This window comes from Spermophilus citellus (assembly GCF_964194105.1).
Source record: "Spermophilus citellus genome assembly, chromosome: 6".
Taxonomy (NCBI): Eukaryota; Metazoa; Chordata; class Mammalia; order Rodentia; family Sciuridae; genus Spermophilus; species Spermophilus citellus.
The window spans coordinates 101,094,632-101,118,889 of NC_138187.1; the positions used below are offsets into that span (position 1 = coordinate 101,094,632).

The 24,258-nt window shown below is 54.0% G+C and overlaps 1 protein-coding gene across 3 annotated transcripts in view; it reads right to left on the reverse strand.

The window, feature by feature from the left end:
• TRIM67 (tripartite motif containing 67) overlaps positions 1–24,258 on the reverse strand; it is a 40,370-nt gene that overhangs the window by 12,571 nt on the left and 3,541 nt on the right. For 2 of the 3 annotated variants that reach the window (XM_081300493.1, XM_081300491.1), the window contains exons 2-5: positions 4,429–4,524; positions 2,634–2,756; positions 1,755–1,865; positions 554–713 (exon numbers count right to left, since the gene is read on the reverse strand). In XM_081300493.1, the coding sequence (XP_081156619.1) occupies positions 554–713; positions 1,755–1,865; positions 2,634–2,756; positions 4,429–4,524 (490 nt within the window). The remainder of the gene's footprint in view (positions 1–553; positions 714–1,754; positions 1,866–2,633; positions 2,757–4,428; positions 4,525–24,258) is intronic. The other variant, XM_081300492.1, reaches the window with a different exon arrangement.

Below are 24,258 nucleotides of genomic sequence, written 5' to 3' on the forward strand. Positions count from 1 at the left end.
ACTGTTGAGCCCCAGCCCCAACCCCTCTTTCTGTTCTTGCCTTGACCTTCCTGCACTTCTGGAGACAAAGGAAACTTACCCCTGCCTGCGAAGCCCCAGTGCCTTCTTTCAGCTCTCACTAGGCTGCCCCTCCCTTCTCCTCCCCTTGAGAAACAGCTCCCCACAACCACTGCCCCCTCTATCCTGCGCTGGCACCAGCTGCCACTGCGGGGCCTCACATCTCTCATTGTCTGCACACTGTCCCCTTCCTTCTCTAGAACAGCAGCCCAGTCTTTGGAGAGTTTGCAGACTTGTTCTGCACACAAGACACCTGCCACAGCCTGGCACATGGTGGACACTCCATAGGTCATTGTGAGTGAACACAAGAGGAAGCTCAGGCTCAGACAGAGGACCACCCACCCAGCTCCACAGTCAGGCCCACCATCTGGTGACCCTGCCCTGCCACTCTGCCTGTGGCAGAGAGCATCATGGGCTCCCAGAACCAAGCTGCCCCTCAGACCAGACGCCCCTTTGGGAAGAAGCACTGGCTGAACAAGGGCCAACCGTGGCTCACCCCTACATTTCATCTGAATGAAGTCCAGCTGGTGGATGGCCTGCAGCAGCGGCTCGCTGTCCAGGGTCAGGTCAAACTCTGCAGACACTTTCGGCTCCAGGGCACCTTTGACCCACTGCTCCTGGGACAACTGCACGCGCTTGATCAGAGCATCGGAGATCTTGAAGGGGAGCAAAAGGTCGAGGGTTGGGTTTGTAGAAAACAGTGAAGGGTGAAGGGCAGGAGCCAAGGGCTTAGTCTCTGTGGGCTCAGGGATGGGAAGGGGCTGTGCTGAGCACATGTCCTTGAGCCAGGGCCAGATGAAGCCACCCCTACTACACAGCGCTGGCTGGGTAAAACTCACTGTTTTGTTCAAATTGTGGTTCAACAGTGTGATGGTGACAAAAGTACAGAAGCACTAGAGAAATCGGGTCAAACCTTTTCATGAAATAAAGATGTTTTTCAAAAAATATGCAAAACCACACTTGATTACATCTGCTTTGCCAGCTCTGGTACGTTGCCAAGGGAAATGCTAGTCGTCTGTCCCAGGGTGTGAAGAAAGTGTGCCCCAGGTCCTCTGAACACAGAAGCCCACTCCCCACAATGCATCTCTTCTGATCATTCTGTGGTTTTTGCGGCAAACTCCGGCTGAATTGCACCCACAGCTCTTCCCTGGCTGGGAAGTTTTGCTCATCAGACGTCTGCACACCTGCTGCAGAGCCAGGGCCCCATGCACACTTCTTTGGGAATTACCAGACAGAGGCTGAATCACTGCTGTGTTCCCGAGAGACACGCATGACCCCGAGCCAGCCTAAGGGCCACAGCAGTGACCCCAAGAGGGCTGAACTAGCTGGTCATCGACCAGGCCTGCAGGACTGCACCCTGAGGGGAAGCTGTGTGGACTCTACCTGGTTTCTCCCTGGGCAGTCTCTCTGGCTGATCTGGCAGACTGCCCTTCCCATGCATGGGGAAGATGTTGACGGTTGGTGTCTGGCCACCAGAGACCATGCTAGCTCACCTCTCCTTCTATGGAGGCTGTAAAACTAGGGTCAGAGTTGCTGAGGGCCCTAGCTGAAGGTGAGCTGGACCTCTGCACGCCCAAGCACAGGGACTCCCCACAATGTCACGTTGTGGACGGGCCTTGCCTAACACCTTGGCTGGCCTGGGGCTGGTGCTTGTGAGTGGGAGGACACCCAGGGCCGTCCTGGTATGGCCGACTCACCTGGAGGAACCCAGAGGGGTCGTTCTCCTTCATCACCTCCAGGCAGTACTCCATCAGCCCTGTGGACTGGCGCAGCTTCAGCGTGCAGTGGTTGATCTGGTCCCAAACCATCTGCAGCAGGGACTCCTCTCAGCAACTGCCTTCCCAGAGGAAGAGCAGCCAAGCCCCAAGAGTCAGCAAGCCAGTGGGGAGGGGCCCTGGCCAGCCCACTCCTGCACTCTGCTCCAGCCTACTGGGGACTAGAGAGGCCGCTTCCCTCAACAGACTCTGGAATGGAGCAGTGTGGAGAGAGGGCCTGTCCTGAGCTCCGCCTGGGCCAGTGGCCACCCCGGCCTTGCTCCACTGGCCAGCAGGCAGGGATGGATCCAGGATGGCTGCATCACCGGCCACAGGGCTTCCGCCAATACTCCCTCCTCCTCTCCTCGAAAGTAATGCTTCCTGCTTGGTTAGGAAACGCCCCTGACACTCACAGGAGGGCCAGAGGGCCCAGTGTGACAGCCCTCCTCAGTTCAGAGTGCAGAGGCACCTGCCAGAGGTGCAGTGGGGCAGGGATGGCCATATATATCAGAGAGAACTGAAGAAAGGGACAGAGCCAGAGCAGAGCCCAGCTTTGCCATTGTGACGAGTTGCTCCCACTCTACAGTTGAGGATAGGAGGTGGGAGATGGTGGGAGATGGGAGATGGTGGGAGATGGGAGATGGTGGCTGCTGCTGCCTGCCCTGGCTTTGCAGGGAGCATGGGTGGGGACTGTCTCCTGAGCACCACCCACCAACGGCTCAGCCCCTCCTCACCACGTCCTTCCTTCCCTAGCCACTCAACTAAGGTCCAGCACTGGGCAGGAGAGCATGAAGGGGACCCCAGGGCAGCCCAGCTGCCTACCTTCAACTTGTGCTCCCTCTCTTTTGTCACCTTGGTGAGCAACTTGGCTTTCTGCCGCGTCAGAGCCTCCACCAGGGCGTCACACTGAGCCACCAGGCAGGCCTCGTAGTCCAGCCCATTTTCCTAGGGAGGCAGAGAGCTTGAGGGAGGTGACCAAAAGGAGAAGCCCCGAGCCCCCTATACTGCCCCACAGGAGAGGGTCCCGGTGCCCTAGGGCTGACCTGTGCAGGCCTCACACCTGGGGGTCGTCACCCTCACAGACCATTCCAGAGGCTCTTGCGCCTGGGAACGCTCTCCAGAGCCAGGCTCAGGCCGCCTCAGGCACAGTGTCACCACTAGTGTGTGCACGTCCCCCGCAGGTGGGGACTCAGCTCTATTTTCCTACTTTCCAAAATTTCTATGACACATACTTTGGCTTTTTATAATCAGAAAAAGGTGAAGCAAACAAAAAGCAATGTCCTCACTCTAGGTCTGGCTCTGTCAGCTTGAAGGAAGGTCCTCAGACCTCGGACAGTGTGGGTCCAGACCTCTGCTTCAGTCCCCCAGTGTTGTGGTGAAGTCCTAGGCTGGGACCTTGGAAGTACCTGTGCCTGGGGACGGGGCCTTTAGGAGGTAATAAGGCAGGTCGCAATCCAACCTGACAGGGTCCTTACAAGAAAAGGAGAGCAGGACAGACACACAGAGGTCACCTGGGGACTCAGGAAGAAGAGAGCATCTGCAAGCCGAGGAGAGGCCTCAGGAGGGACCCAACTGTCATGGCCGTCACTTCTAGCCTTCCTGACAGAGAGTGCATGTGTCCTGGTCAAGCTGCCCTGTCTCTGGTGCTCTGTGATAGAGTCTGGATAAACTAACCCATCCTGTGTGTGAAACACTGGGACATCATACTTCAGATGCCCTGAGGGTGTCCTCTGAGGCTAGCTTATGAGGGGATGGGTTTTGCTCTAGTTTGGACCATATGCATCCCCGAAGGCCTGGCCCCAGCCTGTGGTGCTACTGGCAGGTGGCGGAGCCTTTGCGGGGAAGCCTTGTGGCAGAGGTTAGGCTGCTGAGGACATGCCCCTGAAGAAAACTTTGGGACCTCAGCCCCTCCTCTCTCTGCTTCCCAGCCACCAGGAGGCCAGAAGCCTCTGACACTCATTCCCATCATGGTGTACTGAGCCACCACAGGCCCAGAGGCAGTGGAGTCCAGCAGTGTGGACAGAAACTGCTGAAACCACGAGCCTGAACAAGCCTCTCCTCCTCGTGAGCTGACTGTCTCAGGTGTCTGTCACGGTGGCAGAAGGCTCACAAGTTCTCACGGGCTAGGAATTCAACTCAATCTCCTTTGCACCATCTGTGCAGATCTGTTACAGCTCGGCCCTGTGTGCACCCTCCTGTGGGGGCTCCCTCCCCTACACGGGGATCCCTGAAGCAAGACTGACTGAGCTTAGGGTGCTTCTTAGGCTCAGTCGGACACAGTGCAGGTGCTCAGTGAACACCTGGATTTACATTTTGGTGCCACGATTACATGGGACTGTTTGGGCACAGGGCACCGCTGCCACCACCTGTGTGGCCTAGTTGGATCACACCTCTCCAGCTCCCCAGCACGTGGCCTCTACTTGCTGGCCTCCTGTAAACTCCATCCCACGTCATGTCACGTGCATGTCAGCAGACAGTGGCAGGCGACATGCAGGGATGTGCGAGGACATGCCAGCCCTCTGGTGTGGGGCCGAGTGCTCATCGCAAGGCTTGCCCCTCCTTCTCCTACCTGGCAGGTGGGGACTTGTCCTTGCTGAGTGAACCAGAGCATGCTCACCTGGATCTGCTGCAGGATGTTCTTGAGCTGGACCAGAAACTCCTTTGCCTCCTTGGCCTTATCCGAAACCCCGTTTAAGGCCTGAGAGAGCTGGGCCTGGAAGAGACATGACATTGTCAAAGGAGGGGTCAAGGGAACACTGCTTGCACCTCCTCACTGAAGCCACATTGTGCGAGGGCTGCAGGAGTTCCCTGTGCAGGTCGTCCTCCTCTATAAAGGGACTATGACTGAGGCCTGGCCCCAGAGCACATGGCTTTTCCCAGAGTGCCTAGAGAGTGTGGGTGGGCTTCCACCCTCCCTCTGACCCAGGCCTGGCAGAGGCAAGGACTGCTCACTAGCTGCGGAAGGCAACAGGCCTGTCCCGGGTGGACTCAGCCCAGGACAAGGGGACAAATGAGCCTGTCGCCTGGCCTAGGCCCCACTCTTCTGTGGCAGGTCTATCTCTCAACAGTTGAGATGCTATAACCATTCTATACCCCAAGTCAACCTCCACACTCCCTGTTTCTGCACAGTCACCATTCAACCTATGGGCACACCAGAGGGAGGAACAGAGAGAGGCCCGTGGCCCTAGAGGTGAATTGGGCCTATACCATTCTCTAGTAGCTGCCAGTGTCTGACCATGAGCCCGATGAGAAGGGAGTGGCCATCAGAGCCACAGAGGGGACTTCTGAACCCAAGACCAGCTGCTGCAAAATAGGATATGTGGAAAGTGACCTGTACCCCCATCTGCAGGACTCCATGGTGCGTAGAACAGCAGCTCTCAGGCTATGCCTGCCCTGGGTGACTCCATGGTGTGCAGAACAGCAGTCCTCAGGCTGTGCCTGCCCTGAGTGACTCCATGGTGTGTAGGACAGCAGTCCTGAGACTGTGCTTGCCCTGAGTGATTCCATGGTGTGTGGAAGAGCAGCTCTCAGGCTGTGCCTGCCCTGGGTGACTCCATGGTGTGTACAACAGCAGTCCTCAGATTACACCTACCCTAGTGACTCCATGGTGTGTTAGACAGCAGCTCTCAGGCTGCGCCTGCCCTGGTGACTTCTTGGTGGGTAGGATGGTAGTCCTCAGGCTGCACCTGCCCTGAGTGACTCCATGGTGTGTAGAACAGCAGTCCTCAGGCTGTGCCTGCCCTGGGTGACTCCATGGTGTATAGAACAGAAGTCCTCAGGCTGCGCCTGCCCTGGTGACTCTATGGTGTGCAGAACAGCAGTCCTCAGGCTTCCCTGCCCTGGGTGGCTCCATGGTGTGTGAAACAGCAGCTCTCAGGCTGTGCCTGTCTTGGGTGACTGCATGGTGTGTAGAACAACAGTCCTCAGGCTTCGCCTGCCCTGGTGACTCCATGGTGTGTGGAACAGCAGCTCTCAGGCTGTTCCTGCCCTGGGTGACTCCATGGTGTATGAAACAGCAGCTATCAGGCTGTGCCTTCCTGGGTGACTCCATGGTGTGTGGAATAGCAGTCCTCAGGCTGTCCCTGCCCTGAGTGACTCCATGGTATGTGGAACATCAGCTCTCAGGCTGCACCTGCCCTAGTGACTCCATGGTGTGTGAACAGCAGCTCTCAGGCTGCGCCTGTCCTAGTGACTCCATGGTGCATAAATCAGCAGCTCTCAGGCTGCACCTGCCCTGGGTGACTCCATGGTGTGTGGAATATCAGTCCTCAGGTTGTGCCTGCCCTGAGTGACTCCATGGTGTGCAGAACAGCAGTCCTCAGGCTGCACCTGCCCTGGTGACTCCATGGTGTGTAGAACAGCAGTTCTCAGGTTGTGCCTGCCCTGGGTGACTCCATGGTGTGCAGAACAGCAGTCCTCAGGCTGCGCCTGCCCTGGGTGACTCCATGGTGTGTGGAATAGCAGTCCTCAGATTGTGCCTGCCCTGAGTGACCTCATGGTGTGTAGAACAGCAGTCCTCAGGCTGCGCCTGCCCTGAGTGACTCCATGGTGTGCAGAACAGCAGTCCTCAGGCTGCACCTGCCCTGGTGACTCCATGGTGTGCAGAACAGCAGTCCTCAGGCTGTGCCTGCCCTAGTGACTCCATGGTGTGTAGAACAGCAGTCCTCAGGCTGCACTTGCCCTGACTGACTCCATGGTGTGCAGAACAGCAGCTCTCAGGCTGCTCCTGCCCCGGTGACTCCATGGTGTGTAGGACAGCAGTCCTCAGGCTGCACCTGCCCCAGTGACTCCATAGTGTGCAGAACAGCAGTCCTCAGGCTGTGCCTACCCTGGTGACTTCATGGTGTGCAGAACAGCAGTCCTCAGGCTGCACCTGCCCTGGGACTCCATGGTGTGTAGAACAGCAGTCTTCAGGCTGTGCCTGTCCTGGGTGACTCCATGGTGTAGAACAGCAGTTCTCAGGCTGTGCCTGCCCTGAGTGATTCCCTGGTGTGTAGAACAGCAGTTCTCAGGCTGTTCATTTTCCTCAGTAACTCCATTTTATGCAACAGGAATTTGCCCTGAGTCACTCTATTTCCAGTACAGGTGCCAAGGTAGAAAGACTCTACTCTTTGTTTGAACAACCATCATCTGCCTGGCACCACCATAAGGCACAAATTGACAGATAATTTACGTATGCCAACCTATCAAACTAAATCAGGAACACCTGGACATGTGGCCATCCCAAATCTCATCAGGAACACCAGACATGGGAGCTTATCAAACTCACCAGACAGAACCTGCTTACCCAAGGCCCATTAAAGGAGGAGCCCCCTGAGGCTGGACACGGTGGCACCTGCACTCTGTCATCTGGTCACTCCTCACAAGCCTTGCCCAGGAGAATTGCCACAGCAGTGAATCTCCAGTTCTGTTCTTGGGCTTTAACAGCATTTCTCCTGGCCCCTCCAAGGGGACACCTCTATCTGACACTTCAAACTCATACTCTGAAACAAACTGGTATCCACCAAGGTCCACTGCCTGGGCAACTCTGTGCAAAGAGTTCCTTGACCCTTATCTGACCTCCGCCTTGACCCTTCTGCTCTGTGTCCACATCCTTCTGCCTGTGCAGCTGGCCCAGCACCCTCTGACCCTGAAGCTGCCTTACCCTTTTTTAGTCTGTTTCTTATATGAAAATTGTATGAAGTGCAGTGTGTGCCTTGAGTGTTTCAGATATTAGAAATGAAGTGTGGAATGGAAGGAAAGGACTTGTGGGTGCCTGGCCTCTGTCACTTGACCCACTGGCATTCAGTGAATCACAACAACTGCAAGTGTGTAGCCTGTGAATTTATTGTTATTCAATGAATCTGATATTGTAGAAAGACACAGGTGTATATGGTCTGTTTATGGCATGGCTTGCTCACAATGGGGGCATCTGCTGGCTGAGCTCGGGTCTATGGCGTAAGTGTCCTGCATCTCCTGTGTCCACACACACACACACAATCCAATTTGTCTTTGAAACCTAGCCATGGACAAGGCGGATGACCTGGTTTTTAACTAGTCACATTTTCCAAATGTAAAGGCTGAGAGTGGAGCAGGGCAGTCCAGAGAGATCTGGCTGTCACAGCCAGGTCCCAGCACTGGAAGAGCCCCTGGCCATGCAGCACTATGTCTCTCTCTCTCTCTCTCTCTCTCTCTCTCTCTCTCTCTCTCTCTCTCTCTCTCTCTGGCATTAAAAAAGCCCAGGAATGTTACTCTTTAGACCATAGCAGTGGTTCTCAGAGCAGGATCCCTGTGTGTGTCAGCATTGCTACAGACCTCAGAAGAAGGGCAGTCTCTGGCTCCTCCCGGAGCTGCCCATCAGAAACCAGGTGGAGGCCAGGAGTCTGGGTTGACCCAGCCCTCCAAGAGGAGCCTCACTGGCCTAGACAAGTGTAGCCTCAGCTGGAAATCTCTGATTAGCTGGGAGCAGACTTAGGACCATGCATGGAAGCCAAGGGAGGCTCTGTAGCTCTAGGTGAGGTGCAGCTGAGGGCTGGTCCGCTCCAGGGAGCCAGGAGCATCCGAGCAAGGGCAGCCTCTCCGAGAAGCTTCTCCTACTCCACTGCTGTACCCCTGAGCCCCTGCTCAGGCACCTCCCTCTGTGGCTCACCCTAGGGCACCCACTCTGCAAGTTTTCAAGACAGCAAAGCTGTCAGCAGAACCTGGGGTGCTCCACGCCCACCCTCCACTGATGGCCACTGGCCACATGTGGCTCTTGAGCACCTGACGGGCAGCTAACCTGGCTGGGGACCTGGATCTTTTTTTTTTTTTTTTTAATGTTTTAGTTGTAGTTGGACACAATACTTTCATTTTATTTATTTATTTTTATGTGGTGCTGAGGATCGAACCCAGGACCTCGCACATGCTAGGTGAGCACTACACTGCTGAGCCGAGCCCCAGCCTGTGGGAGCTGGATTTTATATGCTATTAAGTTTAATATAGAGGGGAATAGATCTTGACCCCCATCCTTGGAGGGTCCAGGATCCAGGATACTTGACCTTGGAAGGAGGCTCAGATGGCAGCATTGTCCATAGGCCTGCAGGCATCTTATAAAGTGATCAGTTATTAGCATCCAGAGAGGGGCAGCAAGCCCCTCCCCAAGGCACCCACTCAGAGCATGGGCCCACCGAGGCCAGGCCCATTCCCTTCTCAGCTATTTTGGAACCCCAGACTGGCACCTTAGATAAGGATGCTTACGCCTCCAGCGCCAGCACACTGGGCTCCTCCAGGGTCCTACACACGCCCTCCCCTAGTGGCCAGCAGAGGCCTGGCTCCTTTCTCTCCTTGGGCTCCACCTCCTGACCTCATCTGAGCCTAAGGGCTTCTGAAGGTCCCACCTCTTCACATCAAGGGTCAGGGCTTTGACATGCGGGTCTGGGGCTTACACACACTCAGGCCTGTCACCTCCCCCAGAGGCCACCTCCCCCTACCTCTAGGGCATCAACAATTGTCTTTTGTCTTTGCACAAATGGAAGTTTAGGAATAGTCCCTGGTTGAAGAAGAGCAGAATGGTTGGTGGACCAGAGGCCGGTGCTGAGCCGGGTAGGTCCCAGCAGATCCGGATCCGCCACCTTTGCTGGTGGGAAGAGAGGTCATACTTGTGCCAGGCACCAGCATGGCTGTGCTCCAGCCAGTGCCTGCCTCCCAGCGGCCCCGCCTCCCCAGCACCAGCTGACCTGCTTCCCACTTGGCAAGGAGACCATGACCTTGGGCAGTGCCTGGCTGAAAACAGAGCCATCTTGTGGCTCAGTGGCCTACAGACTCACCACCTGCTTCCCCTCTGCTGCCTCTGCATGGCCAGAGAGCCCCCCAGCACAGAGCCTCCCAGGGCCAGTCCTGTGCTCAGTCGGGTGAGGGCCTGTCCCCCGATTAGCAGGCCTTGGCGGCACCCAGGTGGGCAGAGAGGGCTGGCAGCCATGGGGGTGTCCCCACAGAAACGCACTTGTCCTTCTTTCCACCCAGTCCTGTGTGAGGAATGATGGTAAGTCACCTCTCCTGGCCTGGAAGATGGTATGACAGTCACACTGGGTCCCCAGGAGCGAGCAGCCTGGGGTGACTCCTCCTTGGGAACAGGAGCCCTCAACATGCCTCAGCCTTCAGAGCACCAGCTCTGTCTTCCACAGGGACTGCTGGGTGTTGGCTGAGGACCCTGAACACTATTCCTCTCTGGCTGGAACGAAGACCTCGAGTCTGAGAGGCGAGGAGCTTGGCTTGCCCCAGTGGGCAGATCATAGCTAACTCTGGGAAAGATAGGAAAGGCCCAGGCAGAAGACACGCTCTGCTTCCTGGTTGAATGGGTCTAACTGAATAGCAAGGGGCAGTTAGTGGCTTCCTTGTCCCCGCGGGTTAGAATGCATCTCTAGGAGTCTGGATTGGGACAGTTTCTTCCTGGGTCCAACCAATGCCTGCCCGCCCCACAGAGCATCTCCACCAGCAGCCCCCAGAGCTGTCTGGGTTCCTCACAGGCAGGGGCCTGGGCCAGTGTACTTCAAACCCCTGTAGGAGAGTCCTGGGAAGCTTCTTGTTTCTGTTCTGCCCTCCTAAGGTTGGACAAAAGCGGTGAATCTGGCCCCACAGGATCTCACCATTGTGCTTAGCAACACAATCAAGCCCTCCCTGGTTCCTTAGGAATTGTCCAATGCTAGTCTACCATCTCTGAAGCTGTCTGAAGCACCTTCTGGAACCCATCTCTGTTTGCAGTTTGCGGTTTTCTAGCTGATCCCCAGATGCTTGCCAGGGTCTGTGCAGGGACATCTGGGGCCCTTGCTTTCAAACTCGGTCCCTGATCACCAACATTAGGATATCAAAGGAGGTACACAATGTAGACACAAGGACCTTAGAAATGCTGTGGGGGACTTCTTTTCACATAGAGGAAGCTGAGTGTCTAGTAAAAGGTACCAACTATAAAGGAGCACGTAAATGTGCTCTGTGTTGCCACCCAGTGTCCTGATGTAACTTGCATGTGTGCCAATGGCACTCGCAGGTGTGTAGCCATTTGTCTTTCTTCCCACCTAGAGGGTGCTGTGAACTTGCCCAAGGTCATAGGGATAATTAAATGTCTTTTCTTTTTTTCCTGGTCCTGGGTATTGAACCCAGGAACACTCTACCCCTGAGCTATATCTCCAGTCTTTAGTATTTTCAGTTTGAGGCAGGGTCTCCCTAAGTTGCTAAGGCTGGCCTTGAACTTGCAATCCTAACTCAGCCTCTCGAATGTGAAGGTCATTCTTATGTGCATGTGAAAGGGCTAGAGATGGGCGAACCATTACCCCAGAAACGAAAGGCACAGGGACTAAGTCAGTGTCCGGCACGTAACTGAGTTGACACCACCCACTAATGTTTGGAGCACCATGTGCCAGGTCCCCAGGAAGCCCTCCCTGTGGCACTGTCAGTCCCCCTGCTAGACCAGCAGCCCCTGCACCTGGAGCATGGCTGGGCTGGACTCAGACCCCACGTGTCCAACTGCTGGTGAAGATTGCTGCCGAGAGACTCCCCCAGGGCCCTGAGTCCCACACACCAAAAAGCCCCCCGGCTCTCTGCCTGGCTCTGTTCTTCTTTATGACAGTGTCCTCTGCTGTCTAGAGAGGCTCCAGGCCCTCAGCTCTGCAACCCAGACTGTCCATGTTGCTACCCTTGGGGACGTCACACTTCCTCCAAACTGGGTCCCCAGGCCACCTTGCTCTTCCCCTGCTGGCTGGGCTCTGCCTGCAGCACCTCCTGTTGGCCCTGCCTAGAGCTGCTGCCAGCACCCACCTGGGAAGACCCTTCCCAAGTGCAGCTCCTCCTGAAGCTCTGGCCGTCCTCCCCAGTAGAACGTGCTCTTTGAACGCCCTGAAGGGGGCCTGGTTCACAGGCCGTGTCTGTAGCCACCTCCATGCTGTGGCCAACTCCACACCACAAGCCAGTCCTGAGTGTCCCTGGTGCCATATTTTGCCTAAACCAGTGCTGCACCCCACAAATGCTTAACTTGACTTTGCTCTCCAATTTCTGAGCCTCCCCCACACTGGGCATGATTACGATGGCCAGGTGGACATTCCTCACCCTCTGTTCTGTGGCATTAGGCATTGGCAGCTCCCCATGCCCTGCAGACTGACCGGCCTTTCATGACTCTTTCTAGGTTAACTGCCACTATTGAGCTATCCCTAGTGCAGTCACACAGGAGGGCACTTCTAATGACCCTCCTTGCCCTTGGCTGTAGACCCGCAGCCCCTCTACCCACCCTGCAGAGCTGGAGCAGACCCTGCCCCACCGGCAGAGAGCCGCCCTGTTTCCTGGTTTTCTCTGAACTGCAGGCGCTAGGCTCAGTCAATGCCCAAGATAAACACAGCTGCCTAAAGACTCCAAGCCTCAGTGGCCCTTGTGGTGGAAGCAGACAAGGCAACAGGTCTGAAGGGGAAGCAGAGTAGGAGCCACGGTGCCACTGGAGGTGACTCACAGAGCTGGGAGGGCAGGTGGGCACACAGAGGCCTCAGCAGTGGCAATAGGGCCAAAGAGGATCCTAAGGGGGGCCTAGGAACAGACCCCTCCCCAGGAGCCCCTGGGTTCTCAGAGCCCCTAGGCTCCCCCTCCCGGAAGCCCTAGGATCCAGTCCCACCCTAGAGGGTCTGTCATGGAGTCCTGCTATAGGGCTGAAGCTGAGGGTCAGTGAGGGCTAGGCCCTGCACAGAAGTCCACTCAGGAGCAATGAGCTCAGGGGTCACCATGAGTGAGCAACGGTGGGCAGCAGGCCCTGCCATGTTAAGTTGGGTCTCAGGATCAGAGGGGTCTTTGGCAGGACAGGGAAACCGGATTGGGGGTCCCTGAAGCAAAGCAGCTCAGGAGGTCAGCTCCTGTGCACTGGCTCCCTGAGAGGGCTAGGCTACATGAGGCCTCCACCACGGCTGGCAGCACAGAAGATGGCCATCTGTGAAGACCCCCACCCTTCAGTGCCCATCCAGGCTGGGCAGAGAAGATTCAGACCCACCCTGCCCGGAACAGCCGGGGTCATTCTGTCATGGGTGCCCTTGGCACACGAGCTCCCTGACACCATTGTTGGAAGGCCTAAGTGACACAGAGTCATCACCCCATGTCTGGAGCCAGAGTCTGCAGAGCGCCAGGGCTGTTCCTTCCAGGGACAGTCTGCTTCCTTGCCCAGGTCACCCTGGTATGGCTGCTTGACTCATGCGGCCTCTCATGCTGTGGTCTTGGTGTTTGTGTCCCCAGATGCACACACTGTATACAAACTCTCAAGGTGGTGGCATCAGGAGGTGGCCCTTTCAGTGATGGGGTTGTGAGCACTGGGCCTCTCCAGAGGCTCTGGGCCCTCATCAGAGCCTCAAAGAAGCCTTGGGCAGCTCCTCACCTTCCTCCCGTGAGTACCCAGGGTGCAGGTGCTCTTACCTCCCAGACTCCAGAGCTGCAGCACCATGATCTCAGGCTTCTACAACTAAGAGGAATAAACTTCTGATGTTTAGGCCCCTGAGACGTGGCATGGTGCTTCGGTCCCCTGTGGACCAAGGTGTTTGCATCCACCTCACATCTGTGACTACTAGTTGCCCCTCCTGCCTCCCTTCTGCAAGGACCTTGGGCGATCACAGGGTCAGATGAGGAACCCAGGACCACCTCCCCTCTCAAGATGCTCCACTTTCACACATCTGCTGGGTCAGAGGCCTCCCCAGCCCAGGGATTCAGAGGTGGACACCCTGGAGGCTGCCATTCTCAACCAGAGCCTTCCTCCTCAGCCTCATTCCCCACAAGCTCACTGAATAGCTCTGTCCACTGCCCGGGAGGACCAGCGCTCACAGGCCATCCTGTCTGGTGGCCATGGCAGGGCTCTTCCCTGGAGTCCACCCTGCTGGCAACTGGCAGTCCCACCCCCTGGGGCTGCCTCCGGATGTCCTGCACTTCAAAGGGAGACACAGCCACATGCCTTCTTCCTCTGACCTTCCATGCTGGACAGCAGTCAGCAAGTGGTTCATCGTCCCCAAGGCCCAGGTTATTCCCATGTGAACAGAAGCATGTCGAGCACCTTAGGACTCAGGAAGCCAAGTCCCCTCCCCTTCCCTTCTTTCTCTTGACTCTTTTCCTCCCAGGGCAGGCCACAGAAACTCTGACTTCCCTGCCCACCTGCCTCGGGCTAGCCAGAGAAATCCTCTGACCTGCTTGCCTGAGAGTGCACCAGAAAACCCCTTTGAGAGGGTCCTGCCCACGCTGGCAGGAAAAAGACACCTCACTGTGTCTGCACCACAGCCCTGCTGGACTCCCCTGACCACCAGCCTCACGGCAGACCTCTACCCACTCCCACTGCTACACGCTGTCCACAAAATCCCCAAAGGACAGCTAAACACAGGGAGGTTTTGGAGGGTGTGTGTCTGGGGGACCGTGGGAGCTCTACCTCCCCCCTCCTTGGACAGCCTGCGTCCTTTGTAATAACCTTTATAATAAACTGTGAGCGTGAGCAAGTGTCTGCCTGGGCTCTGTGACCACTGGAGCAAGTCAATCAAACCTGGGGGACCCCGATTTATAGCTGGTGGGTCAGAAGCTCAGGGAAAGCAACCCGGGGCTTGGGGTCAGCACCTAGGTGGGGGTCCTTGGGATGGAGCTCTGAACCTGTGGGGTCTGACACTGACTGCCTCCAAGAAGGGAGGGTCGGAAGAGAAGAGCATTAGAGGACACCCAGCCAATGTCCACTGCAGAACTGACGGCATGCTTGCTGATGGGAAGAAACCACCACACCTTTGGGGTCACAGAATTTTGAGGGTCTAGTAGCAGATATGGAGTCTGGGTTTGCTGATGTGGCCTCCTGTCCAGGACTTTAGACCTGGCTTTGGGATCTCTTGTGGGCCCTGAGTGCTGAGGCAGAAAACACTGTGCTGACGGATTCCCTGTTCTAGGTGGCCAGTGGGTTTTTCTTGCTTGCCACACTGACTCGTAGGGGAGCTGATCGCGCCCAACCTGCTGGGTGAGGGTTAGCAGCGCCTGCCGAGCCTTGGCTTGTGCAGTGCCCTGGGGTGGCAAAGGCAAGGCCCTCCTCTCTGCGCCACCACTTCTCACCTTCTCATTCTGAGTCTCCAGATGCTGACTGCTCAGGCATCCCCCAGGCTGCAGAGGGCAGCTGACCAATATGGATAGGTCAGCAAACCCAAGGACGTCTTCAGCTAACACCTAGGCTGAGGTAGAAACCAGGAGAGGTGGAGCCGAGGGACAACACCACCAGGAACTGGCTTCCCATCAGACAGGCCCAGGGCACACAGTGGCGTCTCATCCTGACCATGGGGTCAGCTGGTGCCCAGCAATCCTCAAGAGCTCACCTGGAAGAGTAAGACCCAGAGTAACTGGCACACATTCCCTAGGGCCTGGGCTCATCAGGTTCTGCAGAAGTCGACGGAAGGGCACAGCTGGCACATGCTGCACAGCATGGCACGGCCACACCTCTGTGCCTTTGCCTGCTGCTCCCCTGTGGGTATGCCCCCCTTGCCTTGCAGGGACTAGTGGGCGTCCCAACTCACTTCAGTGCCCCTCCCTTCGCTGTCTTGCCTGGAAGCTGGCCCTCGGGGACCCATACCCACTACATCCTGCTGTGTGTAGTCTTGGAGAGGGAGAGCTTGCGGGTTCCTGCTTGGGATGAGGTACTAACGTGCTTCCAGTGAGTATTTGTTGAACAAGTGAGTATTTTCCTTGGGCAACATGTCAGGAAAGTTTCTGGAATGAACCAAGGGTCAGCAGCAAGAACCAAATTCCCCTTTAGCTTTGTGCCTGATGTGCAACATGTATCGGAATGATAGTGCAACTGACTGCTCTTATACTTTGGAGGTCACACTGCAAAAGGCCTCGCTTGATGTGAGGAAAACGTTCATTCATACATTGTTGGTGGGACTTTTTCCAGTAACCACTCTGGAAAGCAGTGTTGAGGTTCCTCAAAAGATGAGGAATGGAACTACCACTCTACACCACTCTACAGTATATATCCAAAAGATGTAAAATCCACATACTATAGGGACACGGCCACATCAGAGTTTACAGCAACACAATTCACAACAGCCAAGCTGTGGAAACAACGAGGCACCTTCAGTAGATGAATGCACAAAGAAAATGTGGTAGGTCCACATGACAGGCTATTAGCTATAAAGAGAGTGACTTACGGATTTGTCAGTAAATGGATGGGCCTGAGAGTTTCTCTGATATGCAGAAACTAGTCCAAAAGAAGGAGGGAGTTTTAAAAAAATGCAAAGAAAGAGAGAGGGAAAGGGAAAAAAGTGGGAGAGAGAATTTCATCAAGATAGAGGAAAGATCAGGAGAGTAGATGGAGGGGATCAAAGAGGAAGAGGAAGGGATGGGAAAAGGCAGGGACCGTGGAATGGATCTGGCAGAACTTCTGTATGTGCAGCCTGGTAAAGGGATTTTTTTCTTAAAGAGAGAGAGGGAATTTTTTAATATTTATTTTTTAGTCTTCAGCGGACACAACATCTTTGTTTGTATGTGGTGCTGAGGATCGAACCCGGGCTGCACGCATGTCAGGCGAGCATGCTACCGCTTGAGCCACATTCCCAGCCCCGGTAAAGGGAATGAAGGGGGAATGGGGAGAAGGGAGGGAATGGGGACAGGTGGGTGGGCCCTGAATCAGAGTGGGTTGAGTTTCACACCCTGATACCGTCAGGGTATACCCCAGGGTTGCATGTAACTAAAAAGAATTGAAAGAAAGAAAAGAAGGAGCAGGCCTCACCCATGGAGATGCCAGGAGGCAGGCAGGCCTGGGATGCTGTAGGCCCAACTCGACCTCAGGCCACCACCTGCAGCTTGCTCAGGAAGAGCCAGGTCTGTACTCTTACCATTTTGCATTGAGAGAAGAAATGGATTTTAAGCAAAATCGATCTAGAAAAAGGTCTAGAACACAGAAAAGGAGTTGAGAGGAGACTTGGTGGTAGAAAGGACTGTCTGACCCCAGCAGAGCGGGTGCTCCAGGAGTCGGACCCCACGGGCAGTGTCTCTCTCTCTGCAGCTCCAGGCTCAAGGAAGAATTCCCCCCCGCACAAAGTAGAAAACAGACCTAAAGACTGGCCAAGTGGAGTACATCGCAGGATTTTGAAAGTGTTTCCTAGTTCTTCTGCAACCAAAGGAAAACAGAAACGTTGTGACCACTGTCTAGAGCAAGTGGCAGAGGCTGGAGTGAGCTGGGAAGAGCAGGGCTGCCTGGGATGGCCATGCAGAGCTGTTGCCTGCCACACAGAGGCTTCCAGCAACCAAGTGGACATCTCACCGATGCTGAATGCCCATTGCAGGTCACAGGCAGCTCTTCCCACCCCAGGGACATCCTGGCCTGCAGGCAAAAGAAAAGCAGCTCTATTTATTTCAAAAGGGGTTTAAGACAGCTTGTAAGATTCTATAAAATTTAAGACTGCATAAATTAAAAGGAAAAAAAAAACCCTTGGCAGCAGAGCAAAGACCCCTCACAGCTGAGGGAAAGAGAAGAAAACCTGTGTCCCTGGTGAGAAGTAGAAACTGTCCTGGGAGTGCTCTGACTGAGGCACCCACAGCTGGGACAGGGAGGGACAGGCAATGTGGGGAGGAAGAGGAGGTCAGGAGGCTTGACATGGCCCAGGAGGGAGTCGTGAATTTGAAGAGAGGTCAACAGAAATTACCCAAACTGCAACACAAAGAGACAAAAAGAAGAGTGTCCAAGAACTATGGAATGTTATCAAGCAATCTAACACACGTGTCATTGAAATCCCAAAAGGATTAGAGAAATGATAGAGGGCTGGGGGTGTGGCCTCGTGAGAGCACTTGCCTAGCCTGATGAGGCACTGTGTTTGGTTCTCAGCACTGCATATGAATAAATGAATAAAATAAAGTCCATCAACAATTAACAATATTTTTAAAAATGATAGAACAATTATCTGAAGAGAGAGTAGACAACAATTTTGCAAAAATAATGAAAGACATCAAACCACAAGTCCAAGACGTGGGGCGGGCTCCAGCAGGAGATGAATGCACGAGCATTTCGCCATTGCTGCTGCTTGCTCCTAACTAGAGTTCCCCTTTTATACTTGGTCTACTGCAGTAGCCTCAGATGAGTCTTCCTGTCCCCACTCGTGTCCCCCACCCTCCCTTCCTGAACAAAGGCCCCAAGGACCTTCTAAGAACCACTCCTGGCTCCCAGCCGAAAGCCCTCTGGGGGCTCCCCTGGCACCCGGTAGGACCCAGGGTCCACCCAGCCCTGCATTCCCTGCTCCGCCTGGTTCTGCTCCTGCCAGCCATTCACATGTTGGCCCACTTCTGCCCCTCAAACCTGCCACGCCTCTTCCCACCTCTGGTTCTAGGCTCCTGCTTCCCTTTCCAGCGTGCAGGGCTGGTCCCTTCTCCTCTGTCTTCAAGTCCTATCTGGAAATTTAACCTCTGCACAGATGATTTCCAACCTTCTCCACTGTTGAAATATCTTTGTCACATTATCCTTACCTCTGTCTCAGTACTTGCCACCATCAGAAGGCACCTAGCCTATTTACCCATTAGTTGTTTTTTTTTCTTTCTCCTGTGACCAGATGTTTGCCCTTGTGGGAGACGATTCCTTCTACAACCAGGTACTTACGCTTGTCCCTGCAAGGACACAGGTGCTTCCTGGCTTCTCTGTAGACCCAAGAAGTACTTAGGTGGGTTAAAAAGCAAGTACTAAGAATAAGGCCATGATGGCGAGATCCACGGTCAGCTTGGACTATCACAGCAAGTGTCAGAGGTGGCATCTGGTTCCCAGGAAGCACAGCTCCACTGATTGGCAACCCCACTGGGCAGAGCAGCCAACCTGCAGAGCAGCCAACCTGTGGAGCCATTGGCCTCGGCTCTTCATTTTAGTGGCCCACCTACCATCATTCCCGGTCATTGCTTTTCTGGTTTTGTAGCTACCATCTAAAATCAAACTATAAGCCAGGACAAGCAGACTGGGCAATCACAGGGTTTGCCTGCGCTTCCTGACCTGGCTGTGACCCGGTTCTCAAGCCACCTGCTGTCTGCACAGGTGCTCCAGGCGGGTGCTTCCTCCAGGTCCAATCCCTCCTGCAGCGGCCGTCTGTCAGGCAGACCCCCAGCACTCCTGGTCTCCTGCCCCCCTGGCTCCTGCCCCTGTCCTGCCCCTCCTGTCCTCTGAACCTCTTCCCTGTGACGCATGTGAAATGGGAAGAGTATCTGCTCTCTTCGCCCGCTCCGGCCCCAACCCCTGTCCTGTTGGTTTTAAACGGGGTGTTTTGCCCACCCCCTTCTGATTTCCTTTCTTGCTGCCCATTCCAGTTAAAGGAGAGATTGTGCCATGTTTGTCCCCACCATTCGGGGAAGACAGACATGGGCACACCCTGTCCCATTCAGCTAACCCTGTTTCTTCCACATATAATGACTCCTCTGCAAGCGCCACGTGGATCTACTGTTTAGCCCAACACACACTTGGCCTTCTGCGGCATCTTGCTGTTCAGCACACACCCTGGGGCACAGTGGAGGCCATCTTTCAATATCAACCCAGGGCTTGCTGTGCAAGTCTAGAGAGCCCTTCACCTCAGGTTTCCTCATCTGCAAAGTGACAGGGCCACTGTTCATAAACTCCACCATCCAACAGCCGACTATACAAAACAGGAAGTCCCCCACAGAGCCTCTCCCTGTCTGCCTGGATGCTCTGGCCCAGAGGCCCCAGATTGTGACCCCATAACCTCTACCATCACCCCCGCAGTCCCCTCAAAAGTGGATAAGGCACACCCCACTGCTTTCTAGAGCAACAGACATAACAAACAGGAAATCCAAGGACAAACAGCAGACAGCTTTCTTTTCCATCCCAGGGAGCAGCAAAGAACATGTGTGCAGAGTTCCTTCCCCAGGCCCCTGCCCTCTGCTTGGGGATCCCTCAGCTTTGCAGCTGCTTCCCACCCTCTGAGATCGGGAAGTCGGGTGCCTTCTTGACTTTTGGGTTCAACACTCTGGGTTGCCCTGGAGTCCACTCCAATGAACGTGGCCATTTCTCAGATGAACTGCAGTCATGGGCCCACATCCTGCAGCCCAGCACACAGTTCCTGCAGGAGTCTCCAGTGTAGACCCTGGGTCAGCAGGACTGTTCTGGGTTCAGAGCCCTGCATTCCCATAAGGCAGGTGCTGAGACTGGCTCTCTTAGGAGCGGGCAAGTCTGGAGGTGCTGTGCTTGCATCTGCAGTGTCCCCAAGGCTTGTCCATGTGTTGAAGGCCTGTCCCAGCTAGTGGTGCTCCCACAGGTGGTGCAAGCTGAGGAGGCGGGGCCTAGCTGGAGGAGGTAGGTCACTGGAGACAGGTCCTCTAGACAGCATTGACCCCAGCCGCTTTCTCTCTGTCTCCTGTCTGCTACAAGGTGAGCAGCCCGCTCCACCAAATACTCCTCACCATGATGTTCTGCTTCACCAAAGGCCCAAAGAGACGGGGCCAAGTAACCACGGACTGAAATCTCTGAAACCATGAAACAAAAATATTCCTTCCTCCTTTAAGATGATTCTCTCAGCTACTTTGTCACAGCAATGTAAAATGGGCAAATGTTTTTCTATAAAGAGACAAATAATATTTTCGGTTTTACAGAACACCCATTTGTGATGCACCTACTCAACTCTCCCCAAAGCAACTACGGCTAAAAGTAGCCATAGGCAATAGAAAGCAAAAAAGCATGGCTGTGTTCCAATAAACCCTTATTTGTAAACACAGGTGGTGAGCCTGTGTGCTGGTGCTTTCCTTAGAGTGCCTCAGAGAGCATGAGGTCCCTCCCGTCTAGAACCCTCCGCATGATTGGCTCTTGCAGTCAGGGTGCTCATCAGGAATGTACACCTACAGGGAGTCTTTCCACTGCAGGCTAAAGATGTGGAGAGCCACGGTACACACTATTACCATACTCATAACTGGTGACAAGAGGGACCTCCTGTCACACACTTTGAGGCTGACTTCAGTTCCAAACTCCTCAAACTCTCAAATAGTCTTCAAAGACAAGAGGAAGGCCTTTAAGCTGTGGGTTCTGGCCTCTCCGGTACAGTTTCCCAGCTGTGTGGGGCGGTAGGGAAGAGGTGGCTCTGAGGGCATGACTTGAGCTCTCTTTCCAGTGATGGTTCTGCAGTGCTGACCTTGGTGCCCAGGACCACCATGGGCATATCTCCAGGACCGGCAGCCCTGCCATGGGCTCTGAGCCAGCCAGGCACATACAGCCTTCTTTTCCCAGAATTTCAAAGTCAGTGAAAGGCTTGGCTCCCCACCACCCCAGGCTCTGCCTCAGAGTGCACAGACCCCAGGCCAGTGGAGGCAGGCAGGCTGGAGCCCCAGACGTCCTGGAGGTCACTGGCCAACGTCTTTTCTCTCTCTAACTGTTTCTAATGGCCACCCAACCCCACTCCAAAAGACCGCAGGTGGACCTTGGAGACCCTGAAATCCAAGAGGAGATACAGGACAGCAGAGCTGTACGTGTTAAATCGATTCTTGAGGGGAAGAAGGCCCCTGACTAGTTAGGAATATAGACGTCTAGATACTTGTGATCCCCTCTTAAAAACAGTTTTAACAAAAATGTAGTGAAAGTTGTAGACAACAATTATTAGAAGTAAGACAGCGCACACCAGTGCTTTACCCTACTGGTCCCTGTCCTTGTGAATTTTTTACTATTGACATAATTTTGCTGTTGGGAGAAACAACAGGACAGGCAGTAATCTGGAGATATTACTCAGACCTAAAAGATGGATATCCTTTGATATAGCACTAGCACACCTGCTAATCTAACCCGAGGAAACAGGAGTGTCAGGCATGGGTTTAGCAGAGAAATGTCCAGCACAGCTAAAGACTGAAACCTCTGCACAGCACTAACATATTGATTAACTAAAAAATAACCCTTCAATAGAATAGCACACAGCCATGGAAAACCATATTATCATTAGTAAAGAAGTTTATATTGCAGTTTGAAGAAAAAAGAGAGTCGAAGCAATTCCAGAAGGAAAAAAAAAAACTACCACATTAGAAGTGTTCTCTCTGAAATTAGAATTTGCAGATGACAGTTCAGGCCACATTTCTCCCTCTGTAATTGCAGTTTTCAGGAGAGGGCCCTGCTGGTAACATGGGGCTGCAATCGTTGGAGTGAGTCCCCCACGGCTGGGCGCAGCTGGCCACAGCTCAGCCTTGCTCTGCATGTGTGGTCTTTCTGATGGTGGAGGTCTTTCCTGGAGGCTTGTGCTGGGAAGCCACGGCCCCTGGCACATCCTCCAGGCTGGAGGGAAGTCCCATCTCTCCTGAGGTCTTCAGGCTGAGTCATCCCTCACTCCCGAGCGGCATTCCTGGGGCACCAGTGAGATGCTCAATGGCTTCTGTGGAGAGGCCTAGCCCGTGTCCCACAACCTCAGCTGGGAACAGTGTCCTTACCTTAACTCAGGGCCAACCACCTACACCCAGCAGCCAGAGTCCCCTGAAGCACAACTTTCAGATGTGATCGAGGCCTGCGACAGGCTAGGCCACAGTGACCTTCCCCCTAGCTTCAGGAGAAGCAGAACTCTGCCATCAGTAGACAAAAAAGGCAATGCTGTCTGGGAAGCGGTGGTCTTCTCACCTCTGGGGTCTTCTTCAGGTCAGAAGCTCCTGGAAACGGTTAATCCTCTTCGGGGGGAATCAACATAGAATTTGTTTAGCCAAGATCTAAAGATTTCCACACTGTGTTTAAAAGATGATTATCTACCTTGCTTTGGAACAGACCTGGTGTCCCTAGTGCTAGTCGGAGAGGAAATTGGGCAAAGGGAGCCTGTGGGGAGGCTCTGCAGGGAGGCTCTCCTGGCCCAGGAGCCTGGGGTGAGTGCTGCTGGCAGCCAGGAGGTCCATTGAGGAGCCGGGGTTTCAGACAGAAAACAAGAACCCCGAAGATGTTAAGGTTCACAAGAACCTGGACGGCCCAGGTGGGCGTGTGATGTGCCGTGTGCAGGCATTCGTTCAGTAGCCACCCTCACTGCTGGGGTGGCCCTGGTGCCTACTCCAAAGCTAAGCCATGAGTTCCCCCATGTGTCTTTTCATGTCTAGTCCCTGAACACCACAACACATGCTCAACAACCTCCCTTTCTGTAGGAAAACAACGGTGGCAGCACCTGCCTGCAGTCATGAACACAAGCTCCCCAGAACTACCTCGCAGTGTCCGGCTCCATTCATGAGGACGTGGCTGTCCCTGAAGCAGCAGTGCTAGATACAAAATTCAGATGCCAGAATCTGCACAGTCATATTCCCACAGTAACCCTCCCACTCCTGAGCTGACCCCTGGCTGCTGCTTCTTCTCACGCTGGTGCACTGTTGGTTGGGGAGAGATTTTATACATTGACACCAAACTGGGGGTGACCACTGAGTCTCCCTGCATGGTTTTGGTTCTTGGCATGACAGCTCATTATCCACCTCTTCCATGCAAGATGCTGAATCTCTCACAACTGCAAAATCTCACATCGACTTTCCTTCATTTCTAATCCTCACTATTCTGAACACTTCAGTGGCAATACCCAAAATTGGTTTTGGCTCTCTAGGATGTGAAAATGTAACAGCTTGTGAAACCAGAATGTGAGATTTAGAACTCATGTTTCTTGTCTTGGTAATTGATCACAGCCTTTTTACAATGATTTCTTGATTTGTAAAATGATGTCAATTCATTTAAAAGATGAAACAAGTAAGGCATCTACAATTCCTGCAAAGTATATGTAACAAAGGGCCATATGGAAAAAAAAAAAAAAAAAACGAACTTAAGGCAGGTGTCCCCATTCAGCTCGAGGCTATGTGGGGGCTCACCACAAACAACCCCAAAGTTACCCGCTCACGTTTTCTCCAGATAACCAAGTCAGTGAGGTCAAAACAGCACTCAGGCTGCTGCCCTGCAGCTTTCTGCAAGTCCTCTGATTTGAAGTGTCAGGACTATAAAAACAATCCCACTTAATGGGTCGGGTAGTATGCTGGAGGCTAGACCTACAAAACTGTGCTTAATCCACCCACAAGGCTCCACTTAGATTTTACTTTCAAAACGTTTTAGATTAAAATCACCTAAACTCATTCAGCTAGTAAATTGCAGGCTCTAGAGAGATCCAGGGCTGCGCAACCTCAGAGCAGGGTTTCTCACCAGCAGCACTATTGGCATTTGAGGCTAGGTAAGTGTCTGGGGACTTTGCACTCTGGTTCTCAGCAGTCTCCTGGCCCATGTTTCCTCGTTACTAATGAACTCCTGAAGGTTCCCAAAACAGTTGGGTAGGGTGGGGCATCTGCACATGGGCCCCCCTGAGAACCACTGCTCTAGGACCAGGGACTTGGCCCATTCCCTCCTTCAGATCCACATGCAAATCTCCCTCTCCAAAGGGGATTCCTCAAGTGTTCCCTATTTGTTTCTTCAATTTTTTTATTTTAAAATGTTAAATTACAATAACAACACATGCTCATCATAGCAGATGAAATTCTATATAGTAACTGTGTATATTTCATA